The 13,041-nt window shown below is 43.6% G+C and overlaps 1 protein-coding gene across 5 annotated transcripts in view; it reads right to left on the reverse strand.

Annotated features, from left to right (window-relative positions):
- CDYL (chromodomain Y like) overlaps window positions 1-13,041 on the reverse strand; it is a 245,425-nt gene that overhangs the window by 17,585 nt on the left and 214,799 nt on the right. For 4 of the 5 annotated variants that reach the window (XM_047858933.1, XM_047858935.1, XM_047858936.1 and 1 more), the window contains one exon: window positions 1,084-1,340. In XM_047858933.1, coding sequence (XP_047714889.1) covers window positions 1,084-1,340 — 257 coding nt within the window. The remainder of the gene's footprint in view (window positions 1-1,083; window positions 1,341-13,041) is intronic. The other variant, XM_047858934.1, reaches the window with a different exon arrangement.

Below are 13,041 nucleotides of genomic sequence, written 5' to 3' on the forward strand. Positions count from 1 at the left end.
ATTCACAAACGTATTTCCTATAACCTGAGATTTGGAATGCTGGGGACAGAGTAAGTTACATGTCTAATTATGAACAGAATATAATTAGACATGTAAATCTAAGTTATCTTAATATTCTGGTCATTGTGACTCTCAGTAGATGAGGCAAGTTACAGAGGATATCCACTTGGCATTTCTACAGTTTGGACAGCAGGTGGCACATTCAACCAGTTGAAAGAAACAAGGGTTCCGTGCCCTTTTTTTTTTTTTTTAAACACCAGCCTACCACACTTGGGATAGAAACCCAGTAGTTTGGTGTGCAAATATATTAAACACAAATTGTTTTAGAAGGGCACAAAACCATTGAAAATGACCTCTATGAAGCACACGCAAATAACCAATGAAGGACTCTGTGGTCTAAAACTGTACCGGGGACCAACCCTGAACTGGTTTGTCCTGTGACCCTGGCCAGACTTAAACAAGCTTTGTGGAGTTTGGTTTTCTTGTCTGGAGAAAGACTGACCTAGCTTTTCACAAGTGGAAAACAAACTAATATGAGGGCATAAATTTCCAAAACTTCGTGTTTTAGATATTTCTGAGTTCGTTTTTGAACCTCTGCAAGCAAGCAGCAGTCTCCCTGGATTTTGAAAGCCAACTTTACCAGCTACTACCCACAAGGGACAGGGGCCCAAGTCACTGCAGCGGGAACGAAGTTCCACCACAATGCTGAAGACGCACAGGAAAGATGGAACTGGGGGCCCGGGGCCGTTTTAATCTCGTCTGAACAGAGTCCTTCCAGAGTCTGATGACAAGATAAAGACGAGCATGCGCACACAGGAGTTTCATATTCGAGTCTTGGGGGAGGCCTGCGCCCCCTGGAGAACGAGGCGGGCATGCACATGCGCACTTGCCCGGCTACACCAGAGGCACAGTGTTGTCCGGGGCAAGACTGCCACACCTTCCTTCTCTTGCCTACCTTCTGGCAGGGCCGCACTACGGCCCAGAAAGAGAGGGCGCAAAGAGCACCGATTCCGTCCAGCCTGGCCGGGAAACAAGGGCGTGGAGAAACATGAAGCACAAAGCAGCCCAAGGGACGTCTCTCACCTCTGGGTTTAGTGAGTTATTCTCTGATGATTTTGTTGACAACAAGATGTGGGTGAAGCCATCCTGCTTCCTGACGACAATATCTCTGTATCTGTAGGCACTTTCTGTTTGCCTCACACTGAAACGCAACCGCTTGTCAAAAGGCTGGTCTCTTCTGTCGTCAATAAATTTCCTTTTCCCGGCTGTCACTCCTGTAACAGATGTCTGTATGTTGGTTGTTCCATTGGCTGTTAGCGCGTCCATAAATGGAGATGTACCTGCCGAGAGTTTGAAATCACAGTAGTCTGTGATGTCCAGCTATGACTCCCTCCCCAATGTCGTGTCTGAATTGGGTAAAAATGCTCATTATGAACCCATGATTTAATGTATCAAAGCAAGGCTGTTAAAAAGTCCACTTTGAAAGGCATTTGTTTTCCTTCCAAGTCTGACAAGGAAATCACCCTCTTGCTCATCTTGCCTAAAAAATACAGATGGAAAGGTACTTGCTGAAAACAGGCTACAGAATTTGAGACTACTGGAGAATGGGATTAAAAGAGAAGGGGGTCTCATGAAGAGTACCTATTCCAGGCTTGAGAAGTTGGGATGAAAAAAGAAAATATCTTACTATTCCAGCCAAAGCTACCTGCCATTCCGTTGAAGTTTCTTTTTTCTGAATGCAAGATGACTTGTACCCAAACGAAACGCGAGGCGACCACCTGTTTCAGCTGGTCTACCGAGCGCTGCTGCAGTGGCCACCACTGCAGACTGGTGCCCCCTTGTGGGGCACTTGAGACTCTCAGGTCTTTCTTCTGATGCCCTGAGAGGTGAGTATCTGCCCACTGGCCCCAGTTCTACATTTTCAAACAGCCTTCCAAATAGAACTTCAAGACAGTTGTCTTTCCTGCCACATAAAATGTTCTGCTAATTTTTCCTCCTGTGTCAGCTTCTCAGCGTCAACTTGGTTGCTGTCTTAAAGATATGGTCTAACCCTAACAAAGGCAAGAGTTCCATTTAATGCTTTCCTACAATTATGAAGTTATGTCAGGGTAAGAATTCAAGTATTAACAGTAAATAATTATTCATATGAATTTTCTGAATATTATCTCACCTGGTAAGGAATATATAGAGCCTTTGGGGACGGTGTGGAGAAAGGGAAAGAAATGTAGGAAAACTGTATCAAGCTTTACTAATAAAATTAGCACTGGCAGAAGTTCTCTGAGGGGAAGAACATGAATTATAGGTCAGAAATACTTCTTCCACAATGAAAGAAAATAAGCCAGGACTACCAGAAAAGACTCGGGAATGGACATTTAGAGAAATCAAATAATCTCCCTTGGTAAAACAACAGGACTTTCATTGGTTGAAATGCTTTTGAGGTGTTTAAAAAAAATTCAATTTTTTGAAATTTTGGAAGAGGTTATAATACATGCACATGGTTCAAGAATCTACAACTGTAAAAAGATATACCATGAACGGTCTCCCACCACTCATGCTCTCCATTTGCCCAGGACCACCCCCCCCCCCCCCCCCCCCCGCCGGTTAGCTACCATGTTTGGTTTCCCAGTCTCCTTCCACTGTGTCTTGATATATACACAGGCAAATAAGAATATAAATATTTCTACCCCCCCATTAAAAGACACAAATGACAGTTTAGTAGACACAGTATTTTGTCACATCTTGTTTATTCATTCGACAGTATCTTAGAACTTGTCTTATCAGGTCATGTTTTGTTCTTTTCTAAGGCTGCACAACAGTCTACTGAATGGATGTTCTATAATCTACTTTTACCAATCCACACTGCAATAAACACAAATATTTAATGGTTGTTTGGTATTACAAACAATGCTGCAATGCAAACTTTGGCCTCTCTCATTCCAATGCTGGCCAGTATCTCCAACTGAAAGATCACTGGATTAGCTGTTGTTACCAGCAGCACTGGGTGTTGCTGAATCCTTCTGAGGAAGCTAGCAAGGATCCTTTCTCTTTGTTTTAATTTTCAATCTCTCTTCTATCAGAACCCTCCCCATCTGTGTTTAAACACCTTCTTCAATCTCTTGTGCTCTCAGATACCCCTCTAATCTGCTCTTCTCAGCACTGCCCTCTCTCCTCATGCCCATCATGGTCTCACCAGGTCTACACTTGCTGCCTCCTTGTCCCCTCCATCCTCTCTACACTCCACTGCAGCTAGAGGCCACATGACCAGATAACTTCTGAGTAACAGGGAACTGGATCACAGATGACTCTGAACCATTAAGCCTGGGTGTGTAGGAGATGGGGCACCCACAGGGTAGTCTGACATAGCTGGGGGATGAGGACAGGGGAGAAGCTTGGCTTTATCCATGGTTACTATTAGGGTACAGATGCTCCAGAGTCCAGGAATGGGGGCAGGAAAAGTCGGGGTGGAGATGAGTACTTGGGAACTGGTGCCCAGAGAGGATGGTTGGATCTAGAAGTAGGAGCTCCAAAGGGAGGAGTGAGGAGCAAACTTGCTGGGGAGACACATGTAGGGCCAAGAGGCAGCAGGGAAGCAGGGAGGCTGTAAGAGGCTTCCTTCAAAGGAAGGAGAGGCTGCCGTGGCCATGAGGACATGTCAACAGTGGCATGTGCCTCACAGAGGTGGAGGAGAACAGAGAAGAGGCAATGGAGGGGAGATAAGAAGCCATTAATAAACTCAGGCAAGTTGTGTCACTAGAGCATGAAGGGTAAAAAAAAAAAAAGACTGTAGGATACAATGAGAGACAGATCAAAGTTGTTAAATAGAAAACATGCATTTGTTAAAATGCTGTTTTCAGGAACACAGAGATACAGCTGCAGGTGAGAGGGCCCTGATGTGGATGTGATGGCTGACAATGCTCTCCCTGCCTAAACAGAGAGCACATGAGAAGCAATACTTTGCACAGAGGCAAGCTGGAGGCCACCTGACTCAGGGTGAAGGGTGATCTGACAAAATCGAAATGAGTGGAGGCTCCAGCCTGCCCAGGAGGACAGCGTTCTTGCAGAATACACATGCCAGTGTGCTAGTAACAACAGGTGAGAGCTGTTTGGATCTTTGAGAATTACTAACCTGAGATGAATTAATTGGTGCTGTATCAGAACACAACAAGAAAGACCCAGCAACACAGGGGAAGGCCTGTTGAAGGCTGGCTAGCTGCCTTCTGCCAGGACAAAGCCTGCTGACTTTGGATCAGCCCCCTCCACCCCTGAACTGCTCTCTCAGTCTCTTTTCTTTCCCTATTTAAAAGACACGCATTCCTTACCTCTATAGGCAGATTTCCTGGTGGCTTCTTTCCACAGAAGCAGGATTTCTAGGCTATGGGGTCTATGTAGCCTTTATATGTGAGCTTCACAAAAGCCCATTTTCCTTTCTTTGAAGCAATAGGTCTTATGGAGCTATCCGTGGTTCTGCAAATGTGGAAATGGATTCATGTTGGCTCATGCTGACCAGGATTGTTGAACTTGGCCTTCATCTCCCTGTTAAAACTGCATTGGCTTACTCGTGCCATTACAGTCCATGCTGATTTCAGACTCTGTGATCCTGCTAGGGCCTCAAGTACCACGCCCACCCCAGTAAGACTCCTGGGACCCCTTCTTATCTACCTACAGGGCCATGTGACATCTAACAGTGCTGTATTTGGGTAGAGAAGTGTTCACAGTGGGACTGCATCTCAGAATCACAGGCTGCCAGCACTGAGCTAGGTCCTGACCCCTACCTCACCCCCATCTGTCATTTATAACCCTTAGCCCCTCACTCATGACAAGCTAGCCATGGCATTCTTTCACTGGCCAGGGCCTTTGTACTTGCTCTTCCCTCTGCCTAGAATGTTCTTGCCCTAGAGCTTCAAATGGCTGGTTCCTTCTGCTCATCTGAATGGCAGCTCAAAATGTCATCTCTGCAGACAAGCCTTTGTGGAGAAGCCCCTCCCCCTAATGGGGGCCCTCCCATCGCAATTCACTTCGCCCCGGCTTGTTTTTCCCATAGCCCTCCTCACCAAAGGTATTTCTTCCTCATTTGATTTTTTCTTTATTGTATATATTGCCACTGTACTCCACTAAGCTCTGTGAGAGCAGGGTCCCTATGTGTCTCATTCACTAATGTAATCCCAGGGCTTGGAACACTTCATATTTACTGAATAAATGAAGGTAAGGGACCTTCAAGTCCCACCAGTCCAGTGCCCTTCACTCAGGGACGAGAAAGTAAGTGGCCTGTCCAGCATCACACAGTTAGCTGATCACCTGGTGCCAATCTCGGGACAGCAGGTGCTATCCTTTAGAGCAAAATCAACTGCTAATGACCAATCTAAAAAAGGTAAACACCGAGATTCAGGAAAAAATATCCTCCACACATAAACTGTGTGAAAATTCTCTGTGACTCCCTGGACCCACAGCTCTGACGAAAAAGTAGAGCAAACGTTCTGAGTGGACAGTTCCTTAAGGATTTGGATTCAGAGACTACTAAACGCCTTCCTAGGATTTATTGGCATAAAAGTCAGCCAGGGAAAAACCCACTTTAGTGCCTCTCCTAATAAATGGTTTTCTTTTAACATGCTCGAGAGTAAAAAGGATACCCTCAAACATGTATTTCTTAACCTGTTAGAATTCACTGCTTCAAAAAGCATTATCTCTCTAAAAACGAAATGTGCCTTCTGCTTCTAAACTTAAGAGAGAAACAGTAGCTGCATTTCGTTACTTGCCAGTGAGGAGTAGAAAACTGAACAAAATCTACCAAACAACTCTTTCAGAAGCTGGACAACAGACAGTGCAGGACCACGTTCCCAGTGTGAAAGCTGGGAACCAGGCTTTCTGCCTGGAGGCTATTTCCACGCGGTAGGTACAGGGACACTGCGTGCAGCTCAGCAAAAGTGCTAAAATCAGGAGGAGCCCAGAAGGCTTTAATTTGTGGGGCAGGGTACTTTAAAGGAGGGAGCTACACAGAAAGTTCCAGAACTGCTTATGGATCCTCTTGAGTCCTTGCTGAACCACCAGTCTCAGTATGCATGAGGTGAAACTCCACAAGGTTGGCAGACCAACAACTTTTGAGGAAAAAATTACCTATGAACATGTAACTGCCAGAGCACACACAGGGCTGGTGTAATCCCCAGCCAGAGTGGAGAGGGACACTGGGTCGAGACCCTGGAACAGGCACATATTAGTAGTGGAAGTACTCTAGCTCTAGAACTGCACTAACAACGCTTAAAAATAAGCCTTCAAAGGATCAGATTTGCAAGTAAAAATTGGCTGTCAGAACAAACCTAACACTTAAAAAAGTGGACAAGAAAATCCAGCGCCCCAAAATGTAGAAGTCCCAGTGTGTAACAGCTAAAAAAATTACTAGATATGCTAAGAAATAGAAAAATCGGACCTATGACCAAGACTAAATCAGTTAATAGAAAGAGATCTAAAAATAAAAGATGATGAAATAAGAGAAAAGGACATTTCCAAAACTTATACACAACCTCAGTGTGCTCAAGAATTTAAAAGACAGGAGTGCCTGGGTGGTTCACTCGGTTAAGCATCCAACTTCAGCTCAGGTCATGATCTCACAGTTATGAGTTCAAGTCCTGCATCGGGCTCTGTGCTGACAACAGCTTGGAGCCTGGAGACTGCTTTGGATTCTGTGTCACCCCTCTCTCTACCCCTCCCCCCACTCACACTCTCTCTCTCTCTCAAAAATAAACATTAAAAAATTTTTTTAAAAAATTTAAAAGATAACACAAACATATGAATTTCATTAGGTATGTTTAACAGATTAGATGCTGCGCAAGATAAGATCAGAGGGGGAAAAAAAAGAAACATCAGAGAACTTGAAGACCAACAGATTCTATCCAAAATGAAACACAGAGAGAAAAGAAAAAACAGAGTAGAGCCTGGGTGTGGGCTATCAGACCATCTAGCATATGCATAATTTGAGTCCAAGAAAGGGTGTGTGCATGTGTGTAAAAACATTTGCAGAAATAATGGCTCAAAGTTTTCCATATTCGATGAAAACCAGAAGCTTACAGACCCAAGAAGCTTAACAAATACCAATCAAGATAAACAGAAAACCACAGTAAGGCACATAATAATCAATCTGCAAATGCTAGTGATAAAAGAAAATCTTCAAAGCAGACAGAAAGAAAAAAGCAGGAAAGGGATGGCATCTTTAAAGTGCATGAAGTAAGAAATAAAAAGCTTACAGCACACATACACCATATCTGTCTTTCAGAAACAGGAGAAATAAAAACTTTTCTAGACAAAAGCTGAGAAAATCTGTAGCCAGCTGACCCACACTATAAGAAATGCTAAAGGAAGTTCTTCAGGGAAAATGCTAGCAGAAAGAAGCTTGGATATATATGCAAAAGAACTGATAAACATGTGGGTAAAAGTGAACCTACACAGACTATATATCAAGTTTAATTAACTAAAAGGAGGTAGTAATTGGCTAATCCCACCCACCCCCCCAACTCTCCCCTGAGTTCACATCAACCTAACCAGAATGAATAAAAACCACTTTGTATACACTACATAAATACATTAGAGTATCTTCAAGAAATTGACATCTTTCTGGAAAAATATGAATTCTCAAGACTGAGCTCAGATACAACAGAAACAAAGAGAAAAAGTAACCAAGGAAAGATACAAGTAAAGCTATATGGGGCTAGGCAAGGTAGGAGCAGCTGAGTACAAAAGAAAACAGTTTCAAAGTTCTGAGGAAAGAAGGAAATCTACCAAGTTCATTTTGCAAAGAGGATAATTTAACTCTGATGTCAGAACTTGACATGATGACACAAAACCACACACTGATTTTACTTATTTCTTGTGACACCACGGTCCCATTTTATTAACATTAAATACTGCAAAGCTATCTTTCTCAATTTCAATTCTAATAGACTTCCAATTGCAACCCCGGTGACTAAGATTTGGGTGGAAGACAAGCTAAGAAATTTTGGAAGAGAATAATGAGTGATACGTACCTTGCTAGTTGTATATTCATAACTATTAAGGGCATGGTTCTACTCTAGGGGAAAATGACCAACTAGAATTGACCAAGGACTAGCTCCTAGGATGACAATCTGTGTATTACAAATAAACAGAAGTTGGTAAAGATCATTCAATAAGTGGTAATCAAAAACCGAGTAGTTAATTTTCTTGGAACAGTCATTTTATGTCTTTACTCAAAATGAAACACAGATACATACACACACACAAGATGAGCACAGAAAAATGCTTTCAATGGAATGAAAACACCAAAACATGAAAAACTGATCTCCCAAATAAAAAATGAAATAATATTTTCTACCTATAAATTAGGAACCTTTTAAAATATGGCAATTAAATCAGGGCTGATGAAGAGCACACATACATATACGGATACCTTTCTAGAGAGCAATTCTGTAAGATGTGTCCATCAACCTTTGTCCTTGTAATTCAATTTTTAGAATTACACTCTAACAGAAAAGAAATTATATGGCATATTTTCACATAAAAGATATTCAAATAATTTTATTTTTAAAATGGAGAAACTGGAAAGAGCCATAATTGTAAGAGTAAGGAAATGGTTAAATGACCAATGGGACACATGCACCTGACACAGAGAAAGCAGCCACTATCAGGATGTTTATGAAGACTGTTAACATACAGGTCAGTAAGTGTTTCACAGCAGCTACTGTTTACATTATATGTTACATATGCCAAGCTTTTAACCTAACTCTAATTAAAACCACACGGACATCTGAAAGTTGGGTTGTATCTGCAGATCTGTTCTCAAGCTTGTGTTCTATTACTTTGTTACAACCAAAATTACACAGCACAGAAATGAAAATTAAACGTATCAAAAGGTATTATAGTATAATCAACAATGCTTACATGTGAGTTTACTAAAAATGTAAACACATAAAAAAGTCAATAATGGCTCTTTCTTAGTGATAGAGATATGGGTAATTTTTATATTCTTGGTATTTTGTAAATTTTTACAATTTACTGATATCAGGGTAAAAACCACTTGAAAACAGACTACAGCAACCAAAATCCAGACAAAAACTTCTGGGATATTATTTTTAAATAGGTAAAGATTTATTGGTATTTCCCTAAGTGTATTTTAGTTTATGGTTGTTTACTCAAAAGTTGGCAAATTCAAGGAAGTATGGGTCTCAGATGCAAGAGAAGTTCAAAACCTGCTGACTGTTACTTTAGTCTAAAGTTAGAGAACAAATACTACAGTATCTACAGAATTATTACTTTTTAAAAAATGTTTTTTGAATTTTTATTTTTTATTTTTGAGAAAGAGAATGTGTGCGGGGGAGAGGCAGAGAAAAAGGGAGACACAAAATCCAAAGCAGGCTCCAGGCTCTGAGCTGTCCGCACAGAGCCTGATGTGGGGCTTGAAGTCACGAACCACGAGATCATGACCTGAGCTGAAGCAGATGCTTAACCACTGAGCCACCCACGTGCCTCAGAATTATTACTTTTTAAAGTTTATTTATTTTGGAGGGTGAGGGAGGGAGGGAGACAGAGAGAGAGGGAAAGGGAGAAAGAGGGAGGGAGGGAGAATGAGAGGGAAAGGGGCAAGGGCAGAGAGAGAGGGGGAGGGAGAATCCCAAACAGACTCTGTGCTGTTCAGCACGGAGCCTGATTCGGGGCTCAATCCATGAACCATGAGAACATGACCTGAGCCGAAATAAAGGGTCAAGTGACTGAGCCATCTAGGTGCCCCAGTGTCTATAGAATCATTAACACTCCTTTACAGAGTTTAACATTTCAAAACATTGTCTCCCATACCTACTGAACCTAATCCTATTTAACCATACAGAAGCCTACCACTTTATTCAGATTATATAATCTGCAAACTGAATTAACAGAAAACTTTTCAAATGAACGTGGAAGGGAGGCTTTAAACATTGTATCCTTTTCCTCCCATAACATGTTAAATGAATCAATTCTTTGTAAATAATTATAAAAGTGTCTGCCCCAACTCCTTCAAATACAGGTCCCTGTCCATAGGGATCTCTGGATTTAAGGCTATGTATGCTTATTCTTAGCTGTCTTCATAAAAGACAGTAAAATATGGTCAGTGCTGCTATAATGTTTTGCTTCAACAGGATGGGTAGATTAGGAACAGTTTCGAGCACACTGCAGATTTCGTGTAACGTTCATGCCTGATTTTTTCTGGAGAAGGCTGGTGCATGCACAATCGCATGCTGGGAACTCTGGGTGGGCAGGAATACACAAAACCCGTGCCTCCAATAGCCACTGCTGCCTTCTGTGTGATTTCAGATCCCCCTTTCACTGCCTTACAGTAACCGATGCGCTGACCCTTCCCACACCCACTTCCAGCATAAAACTACGCACCTTTTTCATGATACAGTGCCACATCTATTGCAGTATTTATGGCTTTCTTAACCATTTAATATGTCAAATTGTAGTACCACTTTTATTAGGGTCCTATCTTATTGTTAAATATGCCAATGACAAAGTTTCCTTCTCCATTTCCCACATAAGCCTGGTGCTGTTTAGTGCACGATTTTGCACAGTGTGGTAATTTTTAGGGATGCATATGTTGCATTAGCAGAACTGGCTGCAAGTTTTCTTTCCATTGCTCAGTATCAAAGTCATTCTTCTTGCCTGAGATCAAGAAAGAATTTATTCACAGCCACGTTTTAGACCTGGCCCTAAAAATAAAATCACCTAACTAACGATTAGCTTCAAGAGGCCATACATAAACCAACAAGCAACTGCTCACTGGGGAATTAGGATGAAAATGCTTATAATCAATCGCCACATTCAGACAGAGCTCTGGTACTCATCAGCTCAACCCCTCCAGGAGGAACTTGCCAGGCAGGGGATCCACCCAAATGCCACTGAAAAGTGCCTGGACACTGCCATCCCCACCCCCAACAGAGTGGGCTTCCACGGCAAAGGCCCCCGTGGCTTCTCAAGGTGAAGGAACACTCTCCAACTGGAGAGGGCCAGGTGTTGCACGTTTGTGTTCTGAAGTGCTGAAGTGGGCTCTGCTTTCTCTGCCGGATCCCTTCCTTTGTCTTCCATGGCAGGCTGCTCCCAAATCTCTCTACCCACAAATCTGTCTTTAGAGCTTCATACTCACTTTCAAGCTAATTACACCCCATTGTTTCAAAGAGCAACCCACCACAAAATCCTCCTTAGGAGACCCATGTTTAAGGGCAATGGTACCTCAACTCCCAATTCCAGCCAACCTCCATGTACCAAAAGAGCTCCTCCCCTCCCCTGCAGACCACAGCCGCATCTTTCTTGCTCCACATCAGTCAGGGGGAATCTTGTCCTGCCTGGCACCCTGCAGGAGGGTGCAAATGATCTTTAGAATCTGTCAACACTTGTTGCCCCGTGACTCCCAGCCCACCTAGATTCTTCCAGTCAGGTCCCTGAGGATCAGCACATAGGTCAGGTCCCCCACTGCTGGTAAGATGTGCCCAGGCACCACCTGCTGCTCCGGCTTTGGGATTCAGAGATCATGTGCAAGCTCATTTTTACTCACCACTGAGACCCTTGAATGCTGTGCTTGGGGGTGCTTTATTTTTGTACACTGTATTAGGACAGACCCAGTAAATAGCCACTTAAGACACTGAGCCTCTTCGTCATGCACATTCGATGTAATCAAACTGAAATATTAGAACTGCTTTCATTAAGAATAATTTCTGCTGCACAAGCACATCTTCCCTGTCCTGCCCATCCCCAGTGCTCAGCTATGTTGTGGATACATTGGATATCCCCCTGCCCCAGTGCCCAACCACAAATTCTAGTCATTAGGTTCTGCCGGCCCAGCCTTTGGAGCCCAAAGGCGATACAAGTAGCACAGCAAATGGGAGGGAAGGCCAGACTATCCCTGGTGACCAGCACCACACTTTCCATAAATGTGCTGGAAACCACAGCAATGTGCTGCAAAGATTAGCCACTTGCTGAAGCCAGGCAAACCTGCCAGTTATTCCCAAATCCTAAAGCCTGAGGCAGGCTCTTTCCCATTCCAGCTGCTGCAGCAAATGTTGTCCACGTGGGGTCTAGATTAGAAGGCCCCTTTCTTCTAACCATTTCACTACAGCTACCCTGCACCTCATAAGCTCTGGGGTTCTTTGTGTAGGGGTGGCCAGCTGGGTGGGTGCTGTGTTACCCTTCCCTGTCTACACAACAGTGCTTTTCAAGCTCTGGGATACAAAATCAATTTTGTGGATACCAATCAGTATTCATTTATTTAGACAAGACAGGAGAAACTGGAGACCACTGCACCCTGGGCCGCCAGGTAAAACGTGTCTCTTACTGTGGGCTGCACTGGGGGAATTTGAGAGTGCTGCTCAGATTACCCAGCACCTGTGCATGTAGCATCCTGTGAGAGGGCCTGAGCAGTGCTTCCAGCCATGGCCTTGACATGGGGTCTCCCTGATCACCCCAACCTGGAGGTGGTATCTCTTGTGGAGCTCTCCGGCACTTGTCACGTTGGGCTGTAAGGAGCTGACTGCCCTGAGGAGGAGGATGCCTCTGTGCCTAGGCCCCAGCATGGTCCTTGGGTATGTGACTCATGGGTAGCATCTGATAAATGAATAAACCTGGTCTGCAGGTCTTCTGCTTTCTCAACAGCGTCATTAAGGTATCCCCTCCCTGGCCCGCTGCCACTGTGTGTGGCAGGACACTGACTACGGCTAGAAATCCACAGGGTCACAGGCCTCTGGGGGTCATGTCTTCCATCACTTGGCAATGGGAAGGGACAGATGCACCACCACCCTGCACACTCACATCTAGTTTATTAATGCCTCCTCCTCCTGGCCTCTGCATTGTTCTCTCGATTCGCCTGATTTTCACAATGATTATTCTAGATCTTGACTACTCCATCCACCTTACTGCCCCTCTGGCTCCTAGTTTTGCTACCGCACACTGGCCATGGCCAACTCTATGGTCACGATAGCTTTCCTCAACCCTCTTCATTCAACTATTTTCCTGATAAAACAAGAACAAAAAACACCCAAAAAACCAAAAAAC

The sequence above is a fragment of the Prionailurus viverrinus genome, chromosome B2 (genome assembly GCF_022837055.1).
Source record: "Prionailurus viverrinus isolate Anna chromosome B2, UM_Priviv_1.0, whole genome shotgun sequence".
Classification (NCBI taxonomy): domain Eukaryota; kingdom Metazoa; phylum Chordata; class Mammalia; order Carnivora; family Felidae; genus Prionailurus; species Prionailurus viverrinus.